The sequence below is a fragment of the Malus domestica genome, chromosome 01, assembly GCF_042453785.1.
Source record: "Malus domestica chromosome 01, GDT2T_hap1".
Classification (NCBI taxonomy): Eukaryota; Viridiplantae; Streptophyta; class Magnoliopsida; order Rosales; family Rosaceae; genus Malus; species Malus domestica.
The window spans coordinates 30,549,947-30,577,438 of record NC_091661.1 but is presented as its reverse complement, the minus strand read 5'-3'; the positions used below and the strand labels follow the sequence as shown (position 1 = coordinate 30,577,438).

Sequence of the window (27,492 nt, the reverse complement as noted above, 5' to 3'; positions counted from 1 at the left end):
GAACCAAATTGTGGCATTGTTCTGCAGGATTGAATTAGAAAAACAATATTACAAGAAACTTTCTATCTCTCTCTATCTTCCTTCCCACTCACTCACCGCCATTACTATCAGCTACTAGCAGGTCGAGAAAGGGAATTTAGAAGTTGTGACCTAACAGTGGGTGTGGGTGACGAGTCTTTGGAAAATGTGAAAGCGTTTTCCGAGAGATTTAGGGGTTTCTTTGAGAATGTGAATGAAGCATTTGTGAGTAGAGATATTCAGTGTAGCTGGGTTGATGTCAGGTATGAATTAGAATGTGGTGAGGGTAAGGTTGGGAACGATGAGGATAAGACGAGATTTGGGTTTTTCGAGAGTGGGGTTAGGAGTTTGGGATGGGGATTTTGCTCGACTGGTTGGATTATTCTTGGCTCTGCTCTTGTTTCCTTTGGTTTGATTTATCCCGAGATAGGGATTTCATCCAAGTTTTTCGGTTGTGATGATAGTCATAAGAAAGTCAATGCGCAGTTGAGTCTCGAGATCTTAGATGTAAGTGGGAAGCCTTTGGAATGCAAGGTTTGTGATCTTCAATTGGTTGATTTGAAGAAGTTGCCTAGAAATGCAGCTGATGATGCTTTCTTTTCCCTAGAAATCATGAATTCACAAACAAAGGGTGGTAAACTGAAGGAATTGTTCTGGGGGTATTTTGTCAAAGGCGTGACAAAGTTCCAGGTTAAGGCTTTGCAAAAGTACAATGAGTTTCTGAAATTCAAGGGGCACTTATCTGATCCAGTCCTTGTCTGTGATGTTTTGGGAAAACCTGGTGAAGATGGAAAAGAAAGTTCTGGCAATTATTATGCAGATAAGGTTCTAGAAGTGGTAGCAGTGGACTTGGGTGAGAATGCAAAGAGAAAGTCAGCACCCATTTGGCAGATTCTCTTGAGTTTCTTATATAGGAATGGTCATGGAGCATTAGTGTCTCTTTCAAGTGACAGTGGTGTATCGTCTACCGGAATTCTCAAACCTTTCACAGTTTCTTCGGCTCGGCTGTTTATTGTGGATGAAGGATTTCACCCTCAGACAAAAGTGCATGATATTGGTGGAGCAAAAGCAGACCAATCAAGTCGAAATATGAAGAATGGGATTTGCGAACCGAATGCTGATTTGGACCAAACTGGGCCATCCAATAAGCATTCTGCAGGCAAGGAGGGAAGGAAGAGAAATAACAAAAGAAATTCACAGTTGCTACAAGATCTCACATGGAGTGCCTTCTACAAGGCAGCATTTGAACACTCAGAGATAGGTTTGGAAGAGGTTTACTTTGCCAGGGAATGTTATAACTCAAAAAAGATACGATTTCTGAAATGCTGGATGAAACAAATTAAGAAGTCTAGCGATCGTGGTCTAATAGTGGAGAAAGAATCCCAGGCAGACCAGCTCAATAGAAAAGGGATGGACAATAGGTTGGATAACTTGCACCATGAAAGTGAACAGCCAATTTCTTCATCTCCTTCCATTGGAGAAAATTCTTTGACTGTGGCTTCTGGCATACAAGATGAAGCTGCTTTGGAATTTAGATCAGAAACGTCGGAAGATTTTTTCAGTAGTCTATCCAACAAGATACAACAGGGGCTTGAATATGAAGCAGTAGACTTGGGGGCATTGGCATATCGGCTTGTGAATTCATCCATATATTGGTTAAATAAAAAGCAGGAAACAGAAGCCCTTTCAGAGAGTCAAACTTCCCTTGTAAAATCTGGTGCTACTGATGATTTGGTTTCTGCTGAGGTGTTAAAACTTCTACTGAGAGATCCCAAGGATATCACTGCAAGGCAGAAAAGCTCCGGCCCGTTTGTTAAAGCATCCGATTCAGAATCTGAAGGACTGACTTCTGGAAAAATAGTTCGAGAGTATCCTTTCTCATTTATAACTGAACTGTCTTCTGTATTATGCATTAATCCAGTTATAACTCTACCAATATGAAAATTTGTCTCCAATTACATTTACACTTTTCCTTCACCTAGTACTAGATATGAATTGCAGATATTTTTCCGTATGGAGATACTACAATCAGAGGTTGGTGCAAGTATTGCAGAATCTATGAAACAGAAGTTTGTAAAACAGATTTGCTCGTTTTTGGAGAAAATTCGATGTCATCTGGAGGGCTTCTTTGGTGACTGGAGTGTAGATGATTATGTTGAAAGGATCATAAAAAGCAGGTAATAAATCTGTACCAGAGTTGAAAACCCCTGCCTTTCGCATTATTCTTTACTTTATATAATGGATGTTTTACCGAGTCGTTATGGCTTTCTCGACACTCATTCAGTCTACCGTTCATGTCTCATCAAATACACATTTCCGGTGCCACTGTTTCCACTTTCCTGTGGGATATTACTGCCCATCCAATGCTCTCCTACTTACCTTTGCAATAATGCTAAAAAAGGAAAGTGATTATCTTTATAATCTTAGATGAGTTAAGTGTGTTTCCTTATTAGTGTAGATTTACAGGGTATAAGCCAGTTATCCGCACATCGTAGGCATGTTTTTCTGAACGAGTGAGGAATATGTTTATACAACTTCTGCAATAGCATATTAGCCTACGGTATGATCCTTGAAATGATGGAGCTTAAATAATTCATTCCTGCATTTAGTTTCCTGATGTACAAATGCAGGTGATCAATTTTTGTTTGAGATGGAGAATTAAGCAGGTAGATTAATCTTTGAATTTGGACATTTTCAGGTACTGTGAGACACTTGAAGATGTGGTTCACAAAATCTATACAAAAATGGATTTGCTACTGTTTGCCGATGAGGAAGAACTCCCTATTAGTTTACTCAACAGTGAGGATAGCAATCAATCCTGTAAAGAAAAACCAAAGAGTGTCGAAGTGGATGAAAGTTATAGAATCTGGGACTCATTATCAGCAGAAGGTGAGTCTCTTCGTCCGCTGAAAACTGATATTGGAAGACCGAGCGCTGAAGAGATCAAACAAAACGACGACCATGCTCGCAAGTTACTTGAAGCTCAAGAGAGGAGAGAGAGGGCTTGGAGATTCGCTTCATCCACAAGATGGATGCCCGATCTGCAGAGAGTTTGGGCCCCAAAACAGCTGAAACCATTGAAACCAAAGTTAAATCCGCTTCGAAAGCTGTTTAAAAGGAAGGATCATAGAGGTTCATGTGATGACAGAGTATGTGAAACCCCAATGACAGGAATCAAACGTTCATGCTCGCAACGCAGCTGGGATGACGATGAAGATTACCGAGAATACAGTAGCCAGCCGTGCGGCTCTGTTTCGAAAGCATTGTTCCAGGATGATGACCTGTGAACTGGCACTACATCGAGACATGGAAAAAGCATATACATACCAAAAGCAGCAGAAAAAAACCGTTTAAAGTGCAAGCTTCTGTTGTTCAACTCTAATTGTCATTAATTTTGTGTAAAACAGTTCCTTTTTTTTTGTTTTGTGATTTGCAACATGAAATTGTTGGTATCACTGAGCTACTATTCCATTTGTTCAGTTCTATACATTTCCGAATTCGAACAAAAAAATTATTAATAAAAATGTGTGATTTTTTATTTTCCGGACCCGTCACATCCCTCTTGAATTTTTCATACTAGAGAAGCTTCAAATAGGTAATCCGATCTCATTTTTCGTAGGGCACATGCTATATCATTTGTAGACCACATCTCATCAAAACACGAGACTTTAGAGCAATTCCACCCCTGTGGACTTTGCGCCAGCACCCAGCGCATTTATCCACTCAAATGAACAGTAATAGACTGGAGTGAACAGTAATAGGCCAAGGCATCTCCACCCCTAAAAAAATGCGCTAGCACCCAGCGCATTTATTTGGTGTGTTTTTTTTTTAAGTTTATTTCGGATAAGATTTTTAACCCATTTAAAATAAAGAATAAAAAAATAAAATAGTTTTAATTTCGGATAGGATTTTTAACCAATCTCGTCACGCCACGTGTCATTATCTGAACGTACTATTTTGTGAATAGATTTCCGATATTATTTTCAACCAATCCCGACACGCCACGTGTCACTTCCATGGTACAATAATTTAGCCAAGATTTCGATAAGATTTTCAACCAATCACGTCATGCCACGTGTCATTATCCGAACGTACTATTTTGTGGATAGATTTTCGATAATATTCTCGACCAATCCTGACACGCCACGTGTCACTTCCGGTTTACAATAATTTAGCCAAGATTTCGATAAGATTTTCAACCAATCACGTAGTGCCACGTGGCATTGTCCAGAACCTCATCCTTTCTTTTTTTGTCCATATAAACCCTACATCCCTACATCCATCCTCACACCAAGCTCAATCCTTCTTTTTAGCTCAGAATCCTTGTTCATCATTTTCAAATCTTGAGTTCTTATTACAATGTCTTCTTCAAGAAGGGTGTATAAGCAGTTGCAAGAGCAACAACAAAGGTTGTTGGCACAACAGGCAGAATTGGCCAATCTCGAGGAAGGTGGAGGTGGAGATGAGGCTTTCTTCATGGAGGAGGATGAGGATGATCACCATAGAAGGCAGAAGGCCTCACATTCCCGCCGTGTCATGGAAGCCGTGGGTCAGATAGCCAAACCAAGACGTGTTGCAAACCTCGATAGAAAAAGGGAAAAACGAGGTAAAAATCTATTGGAAGACTATTTTATTCCCAATAGCATATTCCCTGATCATGTTTTTAGACGGCGTTTTAGAATGCAACGACATTTGTTCAACAAAATCATGAGTGATATTTGCAACAATGATTCATACTTTGTGCAAAAAGAGGATGCTTTTCATGTTCTAGGTCTTATTCCCGAGCAAAAAATTACGGCATCCTTGCGAATGCTTGCATATGGAGCATCTGCAGATCAAGTGGATGAGATCGCGAGGATGGGAAAAACAACTGTTCTGGAGTCCCTGATGCGGTTTTGCTCTGCAATTGAAGCCCTCTACACCAAAGAGTACCTCCGGACACCCACGTCAAGGGACATGCGAAGGCTTCTGAGGAAGGGTGAGATGCGAGGCTTCCCTGGCATGATTGGAAGCATCGACTGCATGCACTGGACTTGGAAAAACTGTCCAAGTGCGTGGCAAGGAGCATATGGCGACAGAAAAGGAGCCAAAAGCATCATTTTGGAAGCGGTGGCTTCATTTGATACATGGATTTGGCATGCTTTTTTTGGTGTTCCAGGAGCTCAAAATGACCTAAATGTCCTTGCCCAATCCCCAGTGTTCGACGAACTGCTGCAAGGAAACTCGCCGAGATGCACATATTGGGTTAATGGTACCCAATACGAGGGATCATACTACCTTGCAGATGGCATTTACCCAAGGTGGTCAACATTTGTCAAAACAGTGCCACATCCACAGACTGAAAAGGAAAAACACTTTGCAAAATGTCAAGAAGGGTGTAGGAAGGATGTCGAGCGTTGTTTTGGTATCCTGCAAGCTCGTTGGGCGATTGTCAGGGCTGCAGCTAGAATGTTTGATGTCGAGGCTCTTCGATCCATCATGATGACGTGTATTATTCTCCATAACATGATTGTTGAAGATGAGTATGATTATGATGCCGTCGATGAATATGAGCCAGATCCGATGAACAACTCAAGAACACGTATTTATTGTGCTCATGATGGGACCGAAGATCCAGTGCAACACGAGCCGTTGGAACGTGATGGACGTTACAATGAATTGATCGTTCAGCGGTACACTAATGTGCAAGAGCCATACTGGCACGTAACCCGCCAGAATGACTTGATTGAGCACCAGTGGGGATTGCATGGAGGCGAAGATAATTAGAATGAGGCTTGTGGTTGAAGAATAAATTGTATTTTTTTTAAGTTTAAGTAATTCTATGTAGTGTGTTTTGTTTTTAAGTTTATTTGGTGAGTTTATGTAATTCTATGTAGTGTGTTTTGTTTTTAAGTTTATTTGGTGAGTTTATGTAATTCTATGTAATGTGTTTTGTTTTTAAATTTATTTGGTGAGTTTATGTAATCTTATTTCATGTGTTTAAATAAAGTACAAAAGAAATTAAATAAATAATTACATTAAAATTGCATAAGAAAATAAATAAAGTTCAAACCTAAAAAAAGAAAAAACATAAGAAATTAAATAAAGTTCTACTAGAAAAAAGAAAGAAAATACATAAAAATACATAAGAAATTAAATAAAGTCTCTCGAGTTAGGATATGTGGTGCTAGGATCTTGGTTGCCATGATTTGTGTAGCTAGAACCCCCTTGACTTGTTTCCGCATCTCTTGCACGCCTCCTACGCATGGCATCTCTTTTTTCCGATGTCTAAAAATATTTAGAATTCGGAGACAGTCCTACTAGAGACTTGCTCATAGTGTCACGATCTGCTTGAGCCATCCTTTCTTCTCGAAGCAATTCATTTTCTCGATGAAGTGCTTCTCTAACCAGCTCGTTCTCTCGATTAACTACTTCTCTTTGTCTTTCAGCCGCCGCATCACGGGCCTCAGTAGCTGCTAATATTGCTGCCATAGCAGCAACTTTTTCCTCATCTCTAGCCTTTTCTCGTGCCAAGTTTAGTTCACCTTGGCGAGCAAGTTCCTCCATATATTTAGTGTAGTCATTTTTGGAAGAACTACCTTTTTTCTTTGACGCCTTTTTACCTAGAGGCCTTAGGGACTGACGAGTCGGTTGGGTCTCGGGCACTTGTTCAGCCGTCCCTTCCGTGTCTTGAAATGTGTCGGCTTCTTGTTCGGCCATGTCTGGTTCTGGAGAACTATGTAGACCCATACCGTGCATGACAACTTCTGGACCAGTTGCCACAATTTTGTATTTAGGGCAATCTTTGACAATTTGCCAACATTCCAATCTATTGAATGATTTGTTCCCGTTCTTTGAATTGTAGAATGCTTGAGCTTGTAGTGTCTATAAAAAAGTGGGATAACATAGTGTTAAAAAATGCGGGTGTAACACAAATAAATAAATTCAAAATATTAATACGGGTGGAATGCATATAAATTACATAAAAATGACATAAGAAATTAAATAAAAATTACATAAGAAATTAAATAAAAATTACATAAGAAATAAGATAAAAATTACATACGAAATTAAATAAATCAAAATATTAATGTGAGTGGAATGCATATAAATAAATAAAAATATTGTCACCTGATCCGCTAAACTTGTCCCACTACGGAGGTTACCGGAAGCATGAGAGATGGCGTTTTTCCAACAAGTAAATGATGCATTGAGTTTTTTCCAACGACCTTGAAGACCTTGACTAGTTCTGGCGTTTTCTCCATGTACATCACAAAACGCTTTCGTAATTTTACTCCACATCTCTCGCTTATCCATCTCATTACCCGTAATCGGATCATGAGTAGTGTGAACCCAACATTCACACAACGTAACATCTTCAATGAGCTTCCACGAAGACATTTTTTTCTCTTAAAGTGTAGAAAATATTGAAATGTAGATAGTATAGAAAGTGTAGAAAATATTGGAATGTGGTGTAAAGGTAGAAGATGAGGGTTAGGTATTTATAGGAAAAAAAATTAACATTTTTCAAAATTTTCTGTAATTTTTTTAAAATTTTCTGTATTTTTTAATAATTTTTCTGTATTTTTTAATAATTTTTAATGAATTTTAATATAGTTAATTAATCTGGACCGTTGGATTTGAAAAATATTCAAATCCAAGAGCTAGGGAGTTGCCACGTGGCCAACGGTCATATTTCTGACCGTTGGGCCCTTTTTTTTTTTTTTAATTTACTTTTTGTGAAAAAAACGTGGACCGTTGATCTTTGATCCGACGGTCTAGTTTAAAAGTAAAATTTAAAATTTTTTTACCGTTGGAAATCCAACGGTCTAGAAAACTAGCCGTTGGAAATCCAACGGCAGAGAGGTAGCCACGTCGCAACTCGGGGGGGGGACTGACAGCGCCTGCACGCGGGCCCCGGCGTCTGAAAGCTTGTCGGGCACTCGCCAAACGGCTACGTGAAGTGCACGCGCCAGGCTTCTTCCCCGGCTTCTGTCTCAGTCTCTTTTGGGCTGGGCTCTTGCCCAACTCGGGCTGGGTACCAGTCAGTTTGTTGGGGTGGACTTGATTGACAGAGGCCTGGCTTGGTTTTTGGACTGGAGGCTGGGACATTTGGTCCCCGGTGGAATTGCTCTTATGTATTTTAGTCTCATCCAACCTTGCATTGGTCTCTTTAATATGCTAGTTGCCCTTAAGTGGCAGTCCTACTGAAGTTTTTCTGAAAGATTTGACATTCTATTTGCATGCACTGGATATTAAACATGTGGGTCTAAACCAATGTTTAAAATATCGATTTAGTTGGAAAGTCTTTGATGGAAATTTACAATGGGATAAGCATATCAAGTATCAACTCATTCAGATTTAGTCGAAATTAAAGAAAAAATTTATAAAAAAAAAATTCTAAAGTTCAAAATCTGCAATAGGTTTTAGCAACATTTTGTAGTTAATTGGTAAATATTGTCGATATTCATTGTTTTCTTATATCTCGCCAATATAGGTTGAAATTTATATTTTACCCTTCTTTTCCTTATGGACCCTAAATTTTAAGGATATTTTGATGAAAATATCGACAATTTCATGGATATTTTATACACTGGTGACTGATCTAAACTAAACTTACCCAAACCCATTTTCACATCACCACAATCCAATTCATGAGAGCTATTACTTGCTAAATGTTGCTCCATACACGAGTCATTAACTCGTTTAGAAAGTGTTTTTAAATAACTGAAACCACTTGAGAAAATATTTTTGAGCTCCAAAAGCACTTAAAGTAATTCATCAAAGAAGCACTAATTTCAATACTTTTAGAGAATTAACTTGCATTTTTATTAAAAATTAGTTGTATAAACATTTTTTTTCTTTCTAAAATCGCTTTCAGTGATTTGAAAGCACTCCCTAAACATGTTCTAAATTTTATCTGAAATTTTTTTCGTACTGCGAAATTAAAGCATCGTGATTAGATCGCAGTCCTTGGCCAATGGCCACCTCAGCTAAAATCCAAGATGTATATAGCAGCTAGCAAGCATATTCCATTTGGTTTCTATCCACAAATTTCCAAAACGTTCAATTGATGTTAAAACATTTTGTATATCAGATCGTGTTTCTAGAACACTAAAATTTTTTGACGATGATAAGGCTGTGTTGATTCCCCACGTATTGTTTCATGATTATCTCATCTACGGATTATGCATACAGCTATGACCTTTCATCAGACTTTTTGTCAAATTTGATGGCTTTTTTCACCTAATTAAGCAGTTAAGGTCACGCTTCACTATAACCATCTAGTTTCTAGTTTCGGGATCTCTCAATTAGCATGTTATAATTCTCTCTAGAAGTAATTTTTCTTTAAATATTATTTTGGAAGTTTCTTTAAAACAAGTAAAGGAGCTTTAATGGATTTTTAGGTAGAAAAAATATTTGAAGTGCTTTTTGAAAAAAACACATGCGAAACACCTCTCGTGTTTTTTCCAAAAGCACTTGCATTATTATGAAAAATATAAGAAGAGCTTACGTGTGTAAGTGGTTTTTGAAGAAAGCATTTCCAACCCGACCTAACTTAATCGACGTTTCATGTGAAACTTCGACCAAACAGGCCCTAGCTAACTTGATTGACAAGCAGAAGACTGGCATCCATTTCTTACAAGCAGAACTCGTGTGTCATATTTTTCTTCCCCTAAACCTTAACCAGTAAGTCTCCTGCACCTATAAGTACATGTCCCCTCCCAAGCACTTTGAGCAACAACCCAAAAAAACACATACAAAAATGGCATCCAAAACACAAACCCTAACCCTAACTCTGTCCCTCTTGATCCTCATTTCTTCATGCAAGTCCTCCCAAGCCGCCGGAATTGCGATCTATTGGGGCCAAAACGGCAACGAAGGAACCCTAGCAGATGCTTGCAACTCAGGCAACTACCAGTTTGTTAACATAGCTTTCCTCACTACTTTCGGAAACAACCAAACCCCTGTCCTAAACCTCGCCGGCCACTGCGACCCCCCTAGTGGTACTTGCACGGGGCTGAGTGCTGACATCAGAACCTGCCAATCAAAAAACATAAAAGTCCTCCTCTCGATTGGAGGGGGCGCCGGAAGTTACTCTCTCACTTCAGCTGATGATGCAAGGCAAGTTGCTGATTACATCTGGAACAACTTCTTAGGTGGTCAGTCCGCTTCGCGCCCGCTTGGGGACGCGGTTTTGGACGGCGTTGATTTCGACATTGAGGCGGGTGGTGCGCAGTTCTATGATGAGCTCGCCAGGTCACTCAACGGACACAACGCACAGGCAAAAACGGTCTATTTAGCCGCAGCTCCACAATGTCCGATCCCGGATGCTCACCTGGACGCCGCTATCCAAACCGGTTTATTTGACTACGTTTGGGTTCAGTTCTACAACAACCCCCCATGCCAGTATGCAGACGGTAATGCCGACGCTCTTTTAAGCAGTTGGAACCAATGGGCCTCGGTTCCGGCCACCCAGGTGTTCATGGGGTTACCGGCAGCTCCTGAGGCCGCTCCAAGCGGCGGATTTATTCCTGCTGACGCTCTCAAGTCACAAGTTCTTCCAACGATTAAGAATTCGCCCAAGTACGGAGGAGTTATGCTTTGGAGCAGGTTCTATGACAACGGTTATAGTGCATCCATTAAGGACAGCATCTAATTAACTTCTCTGCCTCAATTGATGCTACTACTATAATAAAGTGTGTTAGGGATGATGACGCATCATTCCTTACCTTTTGAATAAAACATGCATATGTATTTTTTGGAGAGATCTTTCACTTATTCAGAATTTGGGTGGTACAATACATTATATAAGTGGAGGCACATTTAAAAAAAAAAAAAATTTCTCTTCATTTATATAATGACATGTGGTGCATCATCTCGTATTTCTAATATACTAAAAAACCTCGTATATTTTACGATAAAACATGTTATTGCGTGTACTAATTTTTGAAATTGAATAAACTATGGTACATAAAATGTGATGTGATGGAGTTATTATGAAATGAAGTTATAGGTCCAAATAAATGAGTGAGGACCCTCTCTCCAAATAAATTGTCGGGTATCATTGTCAATGGTTACATGATAGGCAGGCACTGTGTGTGTGAAGGCTAACTAACTAGCTCATATTGTAAAGGTTAGCTTTATACTTATCCAATGGCTCTCAAATATGGAATGAAAGTATCACATATTAGTATAAAGCTAGCCTTTGAATGAAAGTATCACGGCTGAAGTGTACTACTGTATAACTTAATAATTTCTAGGAGGGATCACGTCCAATGTCTCAAAAAGTTTTGAGCAGTACTATATATGGATACTCTAGATGTTTTAATCGTTAGATTTTGATTTTTATATTTTTAAACAAATGAGAGTACTGAGTACTCTGGAGTACTCAATAAAGTCCCTCCAAAGTCTCCCATCTTGTTAAGACGCCAAGTGACATCATTGTATTAGACAGGGAAGATGTTTTTGGGGTTGCTGGCGGCTCCTAAGGCGGCCAAGAGTGGGTATGTTCCGGCTGCTTTGTTGAATTCGGAAATTCTGCCGGTGATAAAGAAGTCGTCAAAGTATGGTGGTGTGATGTTATTGTCCAAGTTTTGTGACGATAGAAGTGGATATAGTTCTTCCATCATCGGAAGTGTTTGACTTTTGTAACTCAATGTTTTGGTTAGTCCCTAAAAGATTATATCAAACACATCGGATGTTATTATCCTAATAAGATAGGGTGGTGTTATCCATACACTCTGGTTTATCTTTTACATATTCTCTGTTAATTTTAGTCATTTGATCCTCTTGAATTCATTCTATATGACGACTGGTAATTAAAAGAAGTGTGTGGACAGCATCACCCATAAAAGAGGTGTATGGGACGTACGCCTTGATACAAAGCCAATCTCCGTTGTATGCTCTTACTGCATGGCAATCAAAGTACCTGCTAATGAATAGAACTTGCACGGCATATTTGGACAGATACAGTTACAAATTATATTTATATATACTAAAACCCATTACTGTTCATGATCTTCTCCATGTTTTACCTTTTTTTTCTTTCAACTAAAAAAAAAAAAAAAACTGAGATGAGCCTCTTTCACTTTTTAATAATTCGTATATGTATGAGTTTATCTTCGGTAGTCCAGTCTATTCAAGTAGTTCGACTGTATAAGCAATCATCAGGGTTAGAATCCTTAGAATCAATCTTTACTTTTTAGTTTCCAAACTTCTCAGTAGTTCCAATTTGTTGAAGAAAAATTGGTACATAATGTGCTATTTAACATTCTGTCTAGTTTTTCTTCTCGCCTAGGAATCATTTGCTCCTCATTGTGTTTCTCCTAAAAACATCAGTTCGTTTAAAAATGTTTTTCAAATGATTGAAATCGTTCTTAGAGAAAATATTGGTTCTAAACGAGCTTGTGCATGACTACACTTGGGAACCAGCGATTTGGGATTCAGTAACGGGTATGTTCTCGAATTGTAATTCGGTTGCTATGAGGTTTACAGTTTTCGCCCCTTTGGTTGTTCTATTCTTGAAGTGTTTTTTTTAGGATTCACTTGCATTTTACTAAATATTGTTTCTAAAAATATTTTTACGAAATACACTTTCAACCATTTTAAAAGTAATTACAAACGAGCCCGACATTGTTTGCAAAAAGCACTTTTCATAGAAGCATATAAAAAAGCATATCTATTCATAATACTTTTTGAAAGCACTTTCATTCAAATCATGTTGGAATTTTCATTAAAAACCATGTGTTTTTTTCACGTGAAGAAGTACTTTAAATATTTTTTTTTTTTCAACTGATGTCAAAAGCTCTTTTGTTCTCTAAAAGCGCTTTTAACAAATTTAGATGCAGTCCAAACAGGTCCTTCATGAGATTAAGGGCTGGTTTGGTATTGCTGTGCTTTGAAAAAAAGCTGCTGTGAGAATAAGCGGCTGTGCTGTGAGAATAAGCGGCTGTGAAATAAAGCAGTAGAGTGTTTGGTAAACTTTTTTGTGAAAGTGCTTTTGGAAAAAAAATCAGGATGATAGTGTGTCTTTTCATTAAAGGAGCATTGTAGCTCTGTGTGCTTTGAAAAAACTGGCTTTTTTTCAAAGCAGCAAATAGCAGCTTCAGCTTTTCCTTTGATTTTCAGCTTATTTTCACAGCAGCTTCCAAAATAAGCCCTTTTTTCAGTTTACCAAACACAAAAATGACCCTCAGCTTTTTTTCACAGTGGCTTTTTTTAAAATCACCTCAATCCCAAACGGGGCCTAAAACATTTCCTTTACAGCCAAAATTTGGTTTCCCGCTCAAGCATCTACCGTATCGTCGTTTTTCTACTAAAACGACTGCGTATTCGGTTTACTGTTCCTTAATTCCACATTTGCATCTCCCTTCTCTGCAACCCAAGTCCGTCTCTTTCTCCTCCTGCAAATGCGATGGCATCTGAACGGAGCTCCGGCGACCCAATCGCCGACTACGGCAAAACGCAGCGCATCGTCCTCCTCCTAGGCCTCAACCCACTCCTCCACCTCCAAAACCCAGCTCCATTTCTCACAGCCTTCCTCGCCGCCGTCAAAACCATCCTCTCTTTCCCTCCTCTCTCCGCCTCTCTCTTCGCCTTCAGACCCTTCTTCTCCTCCCTCTCTCCGCTGCTCTCCTCCTCCAAGCTCCCCACTTCTCTCTCCCTCTCTTTCCACCTCCCCGGCCCCACTTTCAATTCCCTCTCCCAAACCCTCAATTCCCTCCCCGCATTTCGCCTCGACCCGGCATCGCCGCCCCGGGCTTCGTGCTTCGCCGCCTCCTTGCGCCAGCTCGTGCACGATATGAATTGCAGATATTTTTCCGGATGGAGATACTACAATCAGAGGTTGGTGCACGTATTGCTGAATCTACAAAACAGAAGTCTGTAAAACAGATTTGCTCCTTTTTGGAGAAAATTCGATGTCATCTGGAGGGCTTCTTTGGTGACTGGAGTGTATGATTATGTTGAAAAGATCATAAAAAGCAGGTAATAAATCTGTACCACAGTTGAAAACCCCTACCCTTGAAATTATTCTTTACTTTATATAATGGATGTTTTACTGAGGCATTATGGCTTTCGCTGAAAGGCTATATAGCACACGCTGCATTCAGTCTATCGTTCATGTCTCAACAAATACACATTTCCGGTGCCACTGTGTTCCACTTTCATGTGGGATATTACTACCTATCTAACAAATCATGTCCTACTTACCTTTGCAACAATGCTAAATAAGGAAAGTGGTTGTCTTTATAATCTTAGATGAGTTAAAGTGTCTTTCCTTATCAGTGTAGATTGACAGGATATAGGCCAGTTATGCGCACATCGTACCCATGTTTTTCTGAACGAGTGTGGAATATGTTTATACAACTTTTGCAATGTGCCAATAGTGTATGTCTACAGTATGATCCTTGAAGAAACGATGTTGCTTAAATAATCCGTTCCTGGAATTAGTTTTCCGGAAGTACATGTGCGGGCAATCAATTTTTGTTTGAGATGGAAAATTAACTTAAGCAGATAGATTAATCTTTGAATTTGGAATTTTTCAGGTACTGTGAGACACTTGAAGATGTGGTTCGCAAAATCTATAAGAAAATGGATTTGTTGCTGTTTGCTGATGAGGAAGAACTCCCTAATAGTTTACTCAACAGTTAGGATAGCAATCGATCCTGTAAAGAAAAACCGAAGAGTGTCGAAGTGGATGGAAGTTATAGAATCTGGGATTCATTACCAGCAGTAGGTGAGTCTCTTCGTCCGCTGAAAACTGATATTGGAAGACCGAGCGCTGAAGAGATCAAACAAAAGGACGACCATGCTCGCAAGTTACTTGAAGTTCAAGAGAGGAGAGAGAGGGCTCGGAGGTTCGCTTACTCCACAAGATGGATGCCCGATCTGCAGAGAATTTGGGCCCCAAAACAGCTGAAACCATTGAAACCAAAGTCAAATCCACTTCGAAAGCTGTTTAAAAGGAAGGATCATGGAGGTTCATGTGATGACAGAGTATGTGAAACCCCAATGACAGGAATCAAACGTTCATGCTCGCAACGCAGCTGGGATGACGATGAAAATTACCGAGAATACAGTAGCCAGCGGTGCGGAAAAAGCATATACATACCAAAAGCAGCAGAAAAAAACCATTTAAAGTGCAAGTTTCTGTTGTTTAACTCTAATTGTCATTAATTTTGTGTAAAACATTTCCTTTTTTTTTTTTTTTTTTTTTTTTTTGTAATTTGCAACATGAAATTGTTGGTATCACTGAGCCACTATTCCATTTGTTCAGTTCTATACATTTCCGAATTCGAACAAAAAAATTATTAATAAAAATGTGTGATTTTTTACTTTCCGGAACCGTCACATCCCTCTTGAATTTTTCATGCTAGAGAAACTTCAATTAGGTAATCCGATCTCGTTTTTCGTAGGGCACATGCTATATCATTTGTAAACCACATCTCACCAAAACATGAGACTTTATGTATTTTAGTCTCATCCAACTTTGCATTGGTCTCTTTAATATGCTAGTTGCCCTTAAGTGGCAGTCATACTGAAGTTTTTCAAAAAGATTTGACATTCTATTTGCATGCACTGGATATTAAACATGTTGGTCTAAACCAGTGTTTAAAATATCGATATAGTTGGAAAGTCTTCGATGGAAATTTACAATGGGGTAAGTACTCATTCAGATTTAGTTGAAATTAAAGAAAAAATTTATAAAAAAAATTCTACAGTTCGAAATCTGCAATAGGTATTAGCAAAATTTTGTAATTAATCCGTAAATATTGTGACACGCCCCGACCCTGATATTCCCCGAATACCAGGAAGACACATGCTGGCCGACACCCGAGGGTGACGAAAGCCATTAATTGATACAAAAGCTAAGAATAAGAAATAAGTAAGTGTTATGAATTTAAAAACTAAGAGTTAAAAGTTTTAGGAACGTGCTCAGAGCATACAACTAAATCTAATCACTAAAAAGAATTAAGATAAAATTTAATGAGTAAAGGAGTGAGTCCTACATCGAGAGGATCCGAAGATGCTGCTGCGAAAGTGTCTTCACGCCGGGATTAGGTGCCTTGATTCTAAGTCCTGAATGGGGGCGCAAAACAAAGGTGAGTGGACCAAGTTTATATATACAATAATAATAAAACAATTATCAACATACTAACCCCCAAAGTTTATATAAATGAAAACTACTAGCATAATAAGTGATGGATTTAATAAAAATCCTAGTATGCCAAAAATATCTCAAACGCCATAACGCGGAAAAACATCGCGGAAATCAAAACAGTAAACGCATCATAAATCGTCTCGTAAACGCAGTGTGCTGCTAGAAAGATCACTGAATAAATATAACTCCCGGCCCAATGCTTGCACCTCAGTCTCTGTGCCCGTAGCCAGAGATAACTCCCTCTTGGCCCACTGCCTGTCTCCGTGTCCCTCAGCCTTTCGCTAGGGATTATTTCTCCCGGCCTAAATGCCAACACCAGTTCCTTGCCCCAGGCGGCATAGTGTCTACTAGGTACGCACAAATAGTTACGTCTCTCTAAAAAAAACCACTTCATAGCATAGGTTACCGATCATCGTCTACACTATAAAGAGGGGTTCAAAAACATGTTCTAGCATCCTATCGTCATCTATCAGATAGTCTACCAGTTCATGGTTTTAATAGAAAATACGATATATTAAAATATAGCTCAATATAGGCTAACAAATAATTCCTCACCAAAACCCGAGACGATAATCAATATATTAAATCATCAGGCTTCACATAAATCAAATCATAAATTCGTAGGCATGCTAATCATTTATGCAATTAAATTATCAAATCATGTAATTCTAGAAGGGGTCCACTCACAATACTTAGTTGCCAAAAGCTGTGCCACTAGCGAAGATGGAAACGTCACAATAATTGCCCCTAAGCACATAAAGAGTCCAATAAATAAAACTATATAATAACAATTGAATTTGGGAAAATGGACATTGGAAACGGATTTAGAACGTCGAATTACCCTAAGAAGGGTCCCGGACGAAAACCCGAAAAGTCAACCCTAAAATCAACGTTGACCGGGGGTCAACGGTCAAATGGGTTTTAGGCTTGAAATCCGGATTAGGGTTTAGGTTTAAATAAAATAGGGGATTTGGGATTGGATGGGTTTAGGGTTTTAAAGGATTTTAGGAACCTAGGATTTTGGGTTAAAATGGTTTTAGGGTGAGAATTGGGGTTTGGGCTTTAGCCCAAACACACACATACTACAAATACACACACACACACGGCATGCATGTGCATGCATAAACACATACACACCTAACACACACACCCACGGGCACAAAATCACAAGGCCTTAAGGCCTTAATAAAAATAAATAAAGAAAAACAGGGCTTTAAGCCCTTTTTAAAAACCACCGGCCCAAGGCCCTTTTTAGGGTTTTAAAACCAAATAATAAAACTTAAAACTAAAGGCTAGGGTTTTGGGCTTAAGACAACACGGGCCTAAGGTCCGAGGGAGAGGGAAAGGCCGGGTGGCCTGTTGCCAAGGAAGAAGAAGGCCGGAAATTCGGCCGGAAAACCACCCCACTTTAAACAGCCATAACTTTGTCACTACTCAACGAAATCAAGCGAGACAAAAACGAAAGTTGTAGTCCTGGAAGAGACGAAGAGAATGATACCTCACGTCTGACTCGCCATGGTTTGGCCTGAAATTTCCTCGAAAGCCTCGGAGGTCGCCGGAAACTGGGTAAGATTCAAATGAGTATAACTTCTTCAATACTCAATTAAATTGAGTGAAACAAAAAGAAAAGTTATAGTACTTGACGGGACGAAGAGATTGATACCTTGCACGCCGGCCAACGCGCCGTGGTTTGGCAGGAAATGGCTTCGAAAGCCGTCGGACTTGCCGGAGGTTATTTTCTTGGTTTCGCCGAGTTGCACAGAGGCAAGAGGAAGAGGAAAGGGACGTGGTTTAGATGGTGATTGCGTCTTCCTCGAGCAGGGAGTGCAGCTGGGTGTGAGTGTGATCATAGAGAAGAGAGGAATAGAAGTATACGGGAAAGGGGAAAGGGAAGAGGAGAGGAAGAAAGAGAGAAGAGGGCTCGGGGACAAAATCAGGGGAGTGGGTCCCCTTGGATCACCATTTAAGACCAAAAACAAATTTTAAAAGGAAGATAAATTCCCAAACTTGATGAAAATACAAAAATACCATTTATATACAGTAAATCTTGGGACGAGTTGTTACATATTGTCTATATTCATTGTTTTCTTGTATCTTGCCGATATAGGGTGAAGTTTGCATTTCATCCTTCTTTTGCTTATGGACCCTTAATTTTAAGGATATTTCAACGAAAATATCGATAATGTCGTGGATATTTTAAACACTGCTGACTGGTCTAAACTAAACTTACCCAAACCCATTTTCACATCACCACAATCCAATTCATGAGAGCCGTTACTTGCTAAATGTTGCCCCATACACGAGTCATTAACTCGTTTAGAAAGTGTTTTTAAATGACTGAAACCACTTGAGATAATATTTTTGAGCTCCAAAAGCACTTGAAGTGTTTTATCAAAGAAGCACTAGTTTCAGTACTTTTGGAGGATTAACTTGCATTTTTATTAAAGATTAGTTATATAAACATTTTTTTTCTTTCTAAAATCGCTTTCAGTAATTTGAAAGCACTCCCAAAACGTGTTCTAAATTTTATCTGAATTTTTTTTTTGGATTGCGAAATTAAAGCATCGTGATTAGACCAAAGTCCTTGGCCAATGGCCACCTCAGCTAAAATCCAAGATGTATATAGCAGCCAGCAATTTTGGTTACAAGCATATTCCATTTGGTTTCTATCCACAAACTTCCAAAACGTTCAATTGAACGTGCTTCCAGCACAGTGAATTTTTTTTTTTGACGATGATAAGGATGTGTTGATTCCCCACATTGTTTCATGATTATCTCATCTACAGATGATACAGCTATGACCTTTCATCAGACTTTTTGTCAAATTTGATGGCTTTTTTCACTTAATTAAGCAGTTAAGGTCACGCTTCATTATAACTATCTAGTTTCTAGTTTCGGGATCTCTCAATTAGCATGTTATAATTCTCTCTAGAAGTAATTTTTCTTTAAATATGATTTTGGAAGTGCCCTTAAACAAGTAAAGGAGCTTTAATGGATTTTTAGTTTGAAAAAACATTTAAAGTATTTTCTGAAAAAAACACACGAAACAGCTCAAGTGTTTTTTTTCAAAAGCACTTGCATTCTTATGAAAAATATAAGAAGCGCTTACGTGTGTAAGTAGTTTTTGAAGAAAGCATTTCCAACCCGACCTAACTTAATCGGCGTTTTATGTGAAACTTCTTGGACTAAACAGGCCCTAGCTAACTTGATTGACGAGGTTCCAAGCTGAAGACTGGCACCCATTTCTAACCCGCAGAACACGTCTGTCATACTTTTCTTCCCCTAAACCTTAACGGATAAGTCCCCTGCACCTATAAGTACAAGTCCACTCCCAAGCACTTTGAACAACAACCCAAAAAAACATACAAAAATGGCATCCAAAACACAAACCCTAGCCCTAACGCTGTCCCTCTTGATCCTCATTTCTTCATGCAAGTCCTCCCAAGCCGCCGGAATCGCGACGTATTGGGGCCAAAACGGCAATGAAGGAACCCTAGCAGATGCTTGCAACTCAGGCAACTACCAGTTTGTTAACATAGCTTTCCTCACTACTTTCGGAAACAACCAAACCCCTGTCCTAAACCTCGCCGGCCACTGCGACCCCTCTAGTGGTACTTGCACGGGGCTGAGTGCCGACATCAGAACCTGCCAATCAAAAAACATAAAAGTCCTCCTCTCGATTGGAGGGGCCGCCGGAAGTTACTCTCTCACTTCAGCTGATGATGCAAGGCAAGTTGCTGATTACATCTGGAACAACTTCTTAGGTGGTCAGTCCGCTTCGCGCCCGCTTGGGGACGCGGTTTTGGACGGCGTTGATTTCGACATTGAGGCGGGTGGTGCGCAGTTCTATGATGAGCTCGCCAGGTCACTCAACGGACACAACGGACAGGCAAAAACGGTCTATTTAGCCGCAGCTCCACAATGTCCGATCCCGGATGCTCACCTAGACGGCGCTATCCAAACCGGTTTATTTGACTACGTTTGGGTTCAGTTCTACAACAACCCCCCATGCCAGTATGCAGACGGTAATGCCGACGCTCTTTTGAGCAGTTGGAACCAATGGGCCTCGGTTCCGGCCACCCAGGTGTTCTTGGGTATACCGGCAGCTCCTGAGGCCGCTCCGGGCGGCGGATTTATTCCTGCTGACGCTCTCAAGTCACAAGTTCTTCCAACGATTAAGAAATCGCCCAAGTACGGAGGAATTATGCTCTGGGGCAGGCAGTATGACATTGTCAACGGCTATAGTGCATCCATTAAGGACAGCATCTAATTAACTTCTCTGCCTCAATGGATGATACTACTTATAATAAAGTGCGTTAGGGATGATGACGCATCATTCCTAACCTTTTGAATAAAACATGCATATGTATTTTTGGAGAGATCTTTTACTGATCCGGAATTCGGATGGTACAACACATATTATATAAGTGGAGACAGACTTAAAATATAAAAAATTTCTCTTTATATAATGACATGTGGTATAACACTTTGTATTTGTGATACGTTGAAAATTTCTTGTACTTTTTACGATAAAACATGTCATTGCATATGCTAATTTTTGAAATTGAATAAAATATAGTTGCACATAAACGGTTATCTGATGTAGTTATGAAATGAAGTTATAGGTCCAAATAAATTGTCATGTATCATTGTCAATGGTTTTACATGATTGGCAGGCACTGTGTGCATGAAGGCTGGCTAGCTCATATTGTAAAGGCTAGCCTTTGGATGAAACTACCACGGCTGAGATGGTACTACGGTATAATCTAATAATTTCTTGGAGAGATCGCATTTAATGTCTCAAAAAAATTTGAGATGATTTCTTGGAGGGATTGCATTTAATGTCTCAAAAAATTTCGAGCGGTACTATGGATATTTTGAATATTTTAACTGTTAGAATTTGATTTTTATATTTTTAAACAAAGATTTAACGGTTAAAATACATAGAGTACCGAGTACTCGGGAGATCCCAATAAAGCGACTCCAAAGTCTCCCATCTTGTTAAGACGCCAACTGACATCATTAATGTATTAGAAAGGGAAGATGTTTTTGGGGTTGCCGGCCACTCCTGAGGTGGCCAGAAGTGGGTATATTGTGGCTGCTTTGCTGAATTCGGAAATTCTACTGGTGATAAAGAAGTCGTCGAAGTATGGTGGTGTGATGTTAGGGTCCGAGTTTTGTGATGATAAAAATGGATATAGTTATTCCATCATCGGAAGAGTTTGACTTTTGTAACTCAACGTTTTGGTTTCCCTAAAAGATTATATCAAATAAATCGGATGTCATTATCCTAATAAGATAGGTGATGCTATATATACATTTTGTTTTTTCTTTCACATATCTTCAGTTAATTTTTGTCTTTTGATCATCTTTAATTTATTCGATCTGACGGTTAAAAATTGGGAGGAGTGAGTGAAAAATAAAAAGAGTGTATGGACAGCATCACCTATGAGACATTGTCAATTTGATAATTATTCAAGCGAATGTTGTTTAATTTTGTTTAAGATAGTCTGTATCAACAATTTTTGTTTGACTTTTGACCTTTGTTAATAAACAAAAAATCTGCCTCATTTCGTAGAGACCGGTTCAAGCCCAAACCACAAACCATGTGTAGAATCACGTCGTACGTAGAATAACTTTCACAAGAGCACGGAACCTAGTCCCGTGCTGATCTGATGTGAGATCTACCTTAGTCAGTGTTAAACGGCCACACGACAAACGGTAAGCGGCGGATATTAGAATGTGAGTGTGACGATCTGTTTCCTCAATCGAACTATTAAAAAAATTTAGACAGTTTGCATTCAAACTGCCAAATTTATACTTTAACAACTTACAGTTCTAAAACATACGCCAAAATTAACTAGGGGGAAATCGGAAACAAAAAGAAGCACATTGATAGGATCACAAAAGTGTGCAACAGAAGAAAAAAAACAACCAAAGGAAGAAAGTATCACGACAATTCCGCTGGAAGTACAACACAAAAGCTATCATTTGAAACTTTTGTAGTGTAGACGAAGAAATCTATGTTACGAGGGCGATTATTCCATCTCCGTTGCACCTAAATTTTGCGCACTTGAATTTTGTGAGTGGATTGGAGCCGCCAAATGGGTTGCCTGCCACTTTGAACGAGTGCGACCTCTTCTCCTGCCTTTACCAATCCTTGCTCCTGCAAACAGAACAACAGAAAATGAACCATCAGTGCTGGCATGGTTGAATAGCATACGTCGCCATAAATTTAGGAAATCTGCAGCAAAACATCACCTTCAGCACAGTCAAGGCATTGCTAAAGCTTGTTTCAGAATCTTCTGTGAACTCCATGTATATATTGGACATACGCCTTGATACAAAGCCAATCTCCGTTGTATGCTCTTACTGCATGGCAATCAAAGTACTTGCTAATGAATAGAACTTTCACAGCATATTTTGACTGATACAGTTACAAATTTTAACTAAATGCCTTTGTGACAGGTAAATTGAAAACTCACTCATTCGTGAAGGCAAATATGATCCCGGTAGGTCGGTAATGGCTCAATAGAATAGCCATAAAACCAGTTTTGGTAAAGACAACGATTGAGGTACCAAGAGTATTGGACATCATGGTTGCATGGTAAGCAAACATCTCACTATGTGGTTGTGCAGAAATAAAGACTTCAGAGTCAGTTGTAACCGAATGAATTTCCAACCAATTCTATTATGACACTTTTAGTGTACTAGGCCGTGGTTCTGGCACACAGACAAATTTTGGCCATGATAAGGCTGTGTTGATTCTCCACGTTTTGTTTCATGATTATCTCATCTACTGACTATACATATAGCTATGACGTTCATCAGATTGTTTGTCAAATTTGATATTTTATTTCACCTTGGTTAAGGTCACGCTTAATAACTATTTAGCTTTTAGTTTTGGAATCTCTCAAATAGCATGCTATATTTCTCTCTGGAAGTAATTTTCCATTAATTATGTGTTTGTTGGAAGTGTCTTTAAAACAAGTGTTTTTAGGTTGAAAAAACACTTAAAAGTGCTTTCTAAAAAAAAGCACACGCTAAGCACCTTGAGTGTGTTTTCTAAAAACGCTTGCATTCTTACGAAAAATATTAAAAGCACTTATGAGTGGTTTTTGAAAAAAGAATTTCCAACACGACCTAACTTAATTGACAAATTTCTAAGTTGTCAAGTGAAACTTGGACTAAACAGGCCCTAACTTGGTTCACGCGGTTCCATGCATGCAGAAGACTGGCACCCATTTTGTACCCGCAAGACACGTCTGTCATACTTCTCTTCCCCTAAACCTTCATCGACAAGTCCCCTGTAGGGGTGGGCGCGGTGCGCTTCGGTGCGGTTTCGAGTGAAACCGCAACCGAAACCAAATTTTTTTGCGGTGCGGTTCGGTGCAGTTTTGAAGCCAAAACTGAAATGAAACCAAACCGTTTGGTTTGGTGCGGTACGGTTTCAAACAGTTTCGGTTCGATTTTTGAAAAAAAAATGTATAATTTAAAATATACACCTATTTAAGCATATGACAGTCTTATTTTTCTCATATATTAATCAAGGGAGCCTTGTGCACTGGGTACGACCTTTTTATTAATCAATGAACATGCAGCAAAAACAGCAACAACAATGCAGCAAAATTGCAAAAAAAAAGAACTGCATCAAAATTGCACCGAAACTGCAAAAAAAATGCCCCAAAACTGTAGAAATAACTTAGCACCATTACGAGGTAAACCATACAACACATTATAAATTATAATGGTAGTAAGGATTGAACCTTTTCAATGAAATGCTTTGTCAAATTGTCAAGAGCCTGAATTTGGACATTTTTCAGGTACTGTGAGACACTTGAAGATGTGGTTCACAAAATCTATACGAAAATGGATTTGTTACTGTTTGCTGATGAGGAAGAACTCCCTAATAGTTTACTCAACAGTGAGGATAGCAATCGATCCTGTAAAGAAAAACCGAAGAGTGTCGAAGTGGATGGAAGTTATAGAATCTGGGACTCATTACAAGCAGAAGGTGAGTCTCTTCGTCCGCTGAAAACTGATATTGGAAGACCAAGCGTCGAAGAGATCAAACAATAGGACGACCATGCTCGCAAGTTACTTGAAGCTCAAGAGAGGAGAGAGAGGGCTTGGAGATTCGCTTCATCCACAAGATGGATGCCCGATCTGCAGAGAGTTTGGGCCCCCAAACGGCTGAAACCATTGAAACCAAAGTCAAATCCGCTTCGAAAGCTGTTTAAAAGGAAGGATCATAGAGGTTCATGCGATGACAGAGTCTGTGAAACCCCAATGACAGGAATCAAACGTTCATGCTCGCAACGCAGCTGTGATGACGATGAAGATTACCGAGAATACAGTAGCCAGCCGTGCGGCTCTGTTTCGAAAGCATTGTTCCAGGATGATGAGCAGTGAACTGGAACTACATCGAGACATGGAAAAAGCATATACATACCAAAAGCAGCTGGACATAACCATTTAAAGTGCAAGCTTCTGTTGTTTAACTCTAATTGTCTTATAAATTTTCTGTAAAACAGTTAACATTCATCTAGTGATATCTGCTCTGTTCTATACATTTCCGAATTCGAAAATGTGTGATTTTTTATTTGTCGGAAGCGTCACACCCCTCTTGAATCTTTCCACACTAGAGAAACTTCGATTAGGTACTGATCACGTTGTTCTCAGGGCACATGCTATATTATTTTTAGATCACATTTATGAAAACACGAGAATTCATGTATTTTAGTCTTCTCCAACCCTACATTTGTTTGTTTAATATGTGTTGCCCTAAGTGGCAGTTCTATCAAAATTTCTCTGAAAGATTTGACATTCCATTTGCATGCACCGGATAGTAAATATAAACTCTAAACTAAACTAACCCAAACCCATTTTCACATCACCACAATCCAATTCATGAGAACCATTACTAGCTAAATGTTGCCCCATACACAAGTAATTAAACTCGTTTAAGAAGTTTTTTTAAATGACTGGAAACGTTTTTAAAAAAAAATATTTCTAAAAATGTTTTCAATCATTTAAAAACACTTCCTAAATATACCCTAAATTTTATTCGAAAGTTTTTTTCCGACTGCGAAATTAAAGCATCGTGATTAGACCGAAGTCCCTGGCCAATGGCCATCCTCAGCTAAAAGCATATTCCATTTGGTTTCTATCGACGAGCTTCCCAAACGTTCATGTGATGTGATGTGATGATAAGGAGAGATTTTGGTTTCTATCTACGAACTTTCCAAAACATTCATGTGATGTGATGGTAAGGAGAGATTTTTCAGAAATACGGATCGGTACATCAAGTGTAATAATATAATTAGTTGGAAACTTAAAAAAAAAAATCAACCAATTTTATTATAACACTTTGTACCGGACTGTATTTCTGCACACTGAAAATTTTTGGTGATGATACAGCTGTGTTGATTCTCCACGTATTGTCTCATCAGATTTTTTTTTTTTGGCAAATTTGATGGCTTTTTAGTTTCGGAATCTCTCAATTAGCATGCTATAATTCTCTCTAGAAGTAATTTTTTATAAAATATCAGTTGGAAGTGCCTTCAAAACAATTAAAAGAACTTTGAAATCATAAAAAATTCAGTGATTTTAGGTTGAAAAAATATTTTAAGTGCTTTCTGAAAAAACACACGCCAAACACCTCAAGTTTTTTTTTTTATAAAACCACTTGCATTTTTATGAAAATATAAGAAGCGCTTATGTGTGAAAGTGGTTTTGGAAAATGCATTTTCAACCCGACCTAATTTAATTGACGTGTTCTAAGTTGTAAAGTGAAACTTGGACTAAATAAACAGGCCCTAACGTGATTGACGCGGTTGCAAGCAGAAGACTCTTACCTGCAGAACACGTCTGTCATACTTTTCTTCCCCTAAACCTTAACCGATAAGTCCCCTGCACCTATAAGTACATGTCCACTCCCAAGCACTTTGAACAACAACCCAAAAAAACATATAAAAATGGCATCCAAAACACAAACCCTAGCCCTAACGCTGTCCCTCTTGATCCTCATTTCTTCATGCAAGTCCTCCCAAGCCGCCGGAATTGCGGTCTATTGGGGCCAAAACGGAAACGAAGGAACCCTAGCAGATGCTTGCAACTCAGGCAACTACCAGTTTGTTAACATAGCTTTCCTCACTACTTTCGGAAACAACCAAACCCCTGTCCTAAACCTCGCCGGCCACTGCGACCCCGCTAGTGGTACTTGCACCGGGCTGAGTGCCGACATCAGAACCTGCCAATCAAAAAACATAAAAGTCCTCCTCTCGATTGGAGGGGCCGCCGGAAGTTACTCTCTCACTTCAGCTGATGATGCAAGGCAAGTTGCTGATTACATCTGGAACAACTTCTTAGGTGGTCAGTCAGCTTCGCGCCCGCTTGGGGACGCGGTTTTGGACGGCGTTGATTTCGACATTGAGGCGGGTGGTGCGCAGTTCTATGATGAGCTCGCCAAGTCACTCAACGGACACAACGGACAGGCAAAAACGGTCTATTTAGCCGCAGCTCCACAATGTCCGATCCCGGATGCTCACCTAGACGGCGCTATCCAAACCGGTTTATTTGACTACGTTTGGGTCCAGTTCTACAACAACCCCCAATGCCAGTATGCGGACGGTAATGCCGACGCTCTTTTGAGCAGTTGGAACCAATGGGCCTCGGTTCCGGCCACCCAGGTGTTCATGGGGTTACCGGCAGCTCCTGAGGCCGCTCCGAGCGGCGGATTTATTCCTGCTGACGCTCTCAAGTCACAAGTTCTTCCAACGATTAAGAATTCGCCCAAGTACGGAGGAGTTATGCTTTGGAACAGGTTCTATGACAACGGTTATAGTGCATCCATTAAGGACAGCATCTAATTAACTTCTCTGCCTCAATTGATGCTACTACTATAATAAAGTGTATTAGGGATGATGACGCATCATTCCTTACCTTTTGAATAAAACATGCATATGTATTTTTCGGAGAGATCTTTTACTTATTCAGAATTTGGGTAGTACAATATATTATATAAGTGGAGGCACACTTAAAAAAATAAAACTTTTTTTCACTTATATAATAATATGTGATTTACCATCCCGTATTTCTAATACACGCTCACCTCGTTTGGCACGCCGTATAAAGCATCGGATAGGATAAGTAATACAGGAGCTGTTGTTTGGTGCACTCTCGTACTAAATAAGCACCCGCTTAATTATCCGGCCCATCAAATTTTATACGGTTGACAACGTACTATTAAAACAGCCCAAAAGCTCGGGATAATTAGTCAGGGCGCTGTCCTCTCCAACTTCACAAAGCCGCCGTTAACGACTTCTCAA

At 39.3% G+C, this 27,492-nt stretch overlaps 5 protein-coding genes and 3 long non-coding RNA genes across 8 annotated transcripts; 6 read left to right on the top strand and 2 right to left on the bottom strand.

Annotated features, from left to right (window-relative positions):
- The first annotated feature begins 25 nt into the window (after positions 1–25).
- Positions 26–3,556, top strand: LOC103453269 (uncharacterized). The gene is made up of 3 exons (XM_029104234.2): positions 26–1,886; positions 2,007–2,195; positions 2,717–3,556. Exons 1-3 carry the CDS (start codon positions 631–633, stop codon positions 3,303–3,305), a joined length of 2,034 nt encoding a protein of 677 aa, XP_028960067.2. The 5' UTR covers positions 26–630; the 3' UTR covers positions 3,306–3,556.
- Positions 3,557–4,282: 726 nt separating this feature from the next.
- LOC114825498 (uncharacterized) lies at positions 4,283–5,928 on the top strand. The gene is made up of 2 exons (XM_029104237.2): positions 4,283–4,624; positions 4,790–5,928. The coding sequence occupies exons 1-2, from the start codon at positions 4,378–4,380 to the stop codon at positions 5,782–5,784; spliced, it is 1,242 nt and encodes a 413-aa protein (XP_028960070.2). The 5' UTR covers positions 4,283–4,377; the 3' UTR covers positions 5,785–5,928.
- A 3,605-nt stretch (positions 5,929–9,533) lies between these two features.
- LOC103426493 (acidic endochitinase-like) lies at positions 9,534–10,766 on the top strand. The gene has a single exon (XM_008364574.4). It carries the CDS (start codon positions 9,713–9,715, stop codon positions 10,655–10,657), a length of 945 nt encoding a protein of 314 aa, XP_008362796.4. The 5' UTR covers positions 9,534–9,712; the 3' UTR covers positions 10,658–10,766.
- Positions 10,767–13,805: 3,039 nt separating this feature from the next.
- Positions 13,806–15,335, top strand: LOC139195296 (uncharacterized). Its single transcript, XR_011580081.1, has 2 exons — positions 13,806–13,986; positions 14,547–15,335. It is a non-coding gene; the product is annotated as an uncharacterized lncRNA (long non-coding RNA).
- Positions 15,336–15,771: 436 nt separating this feature from the next.
- On the bottom strand, positions 15,772–18,094 carry LOC114826331 (uncharacterized). Its single transcript, XR_011581118.1, has 4 exons — positions 17,826–18,094; positions 17,661–17,724; positions 16,850–16,909; positions 15,772–16,080 (listed from the first exon to the last, which is right to left on the bottom strand). It is a non-coding gene; the product is annotated as an uncharacterized lncRNA (long non-coding RNA).
- Positions 18,095–19,390: 1,296 nt separating this feature from the next.
- On the top strand, positions 19,391–20,631 carry LOC103443354 (acidic endochitinase-like). Its single transcript, XM_008382187.4, has one exon. It carries the CDS (start codon positions 19,533–19,535, stop codon positions 20,430–20,432), a length of 900 nt encoding a protein of 299 aa, XP_008380409.2. The 5' UTR covers positions 19,391–19,532; the 3' UTR covers positions 20,433–20,631.
- Positions 20,632–22,038: 1,407 nt separating this feature from the next.
- Positions 22,039–22,788, bottom strand: LOC103406568 (uncharacterized). The gene is made up of 3 exons (XR_524604.4): positions 22,648–22,788; positions 22,424–22,534; positions 22,039–22,328 (listed from the first exon to the last, which is right to left on the bottom strand). It is a non-coding gene; the product is annotated as an uncharacterized lncRNA (long non-coding RNA).
- A 3,293-nt stretch (positions 22,789–26,081) lies between these two features.
- Positions 26,082–27,142, top strand: LOC103443344 (acidic endochitinase-like). The gene has a single exon (XM_008382167.4). It carries the CDS (start codon positions 26,140–26,142, stop codon positions 27,031–27,033), a length of 894 nt encoding a protein of 297 aa, XP_008380389.2. The 5' UTR covers positions 26,082–26,139; the 3' UTR covers positions 27,034–27,142.
- The last annotated feature ends 350 nt before the right edge of the window (positions 27,143–27,492 follow it).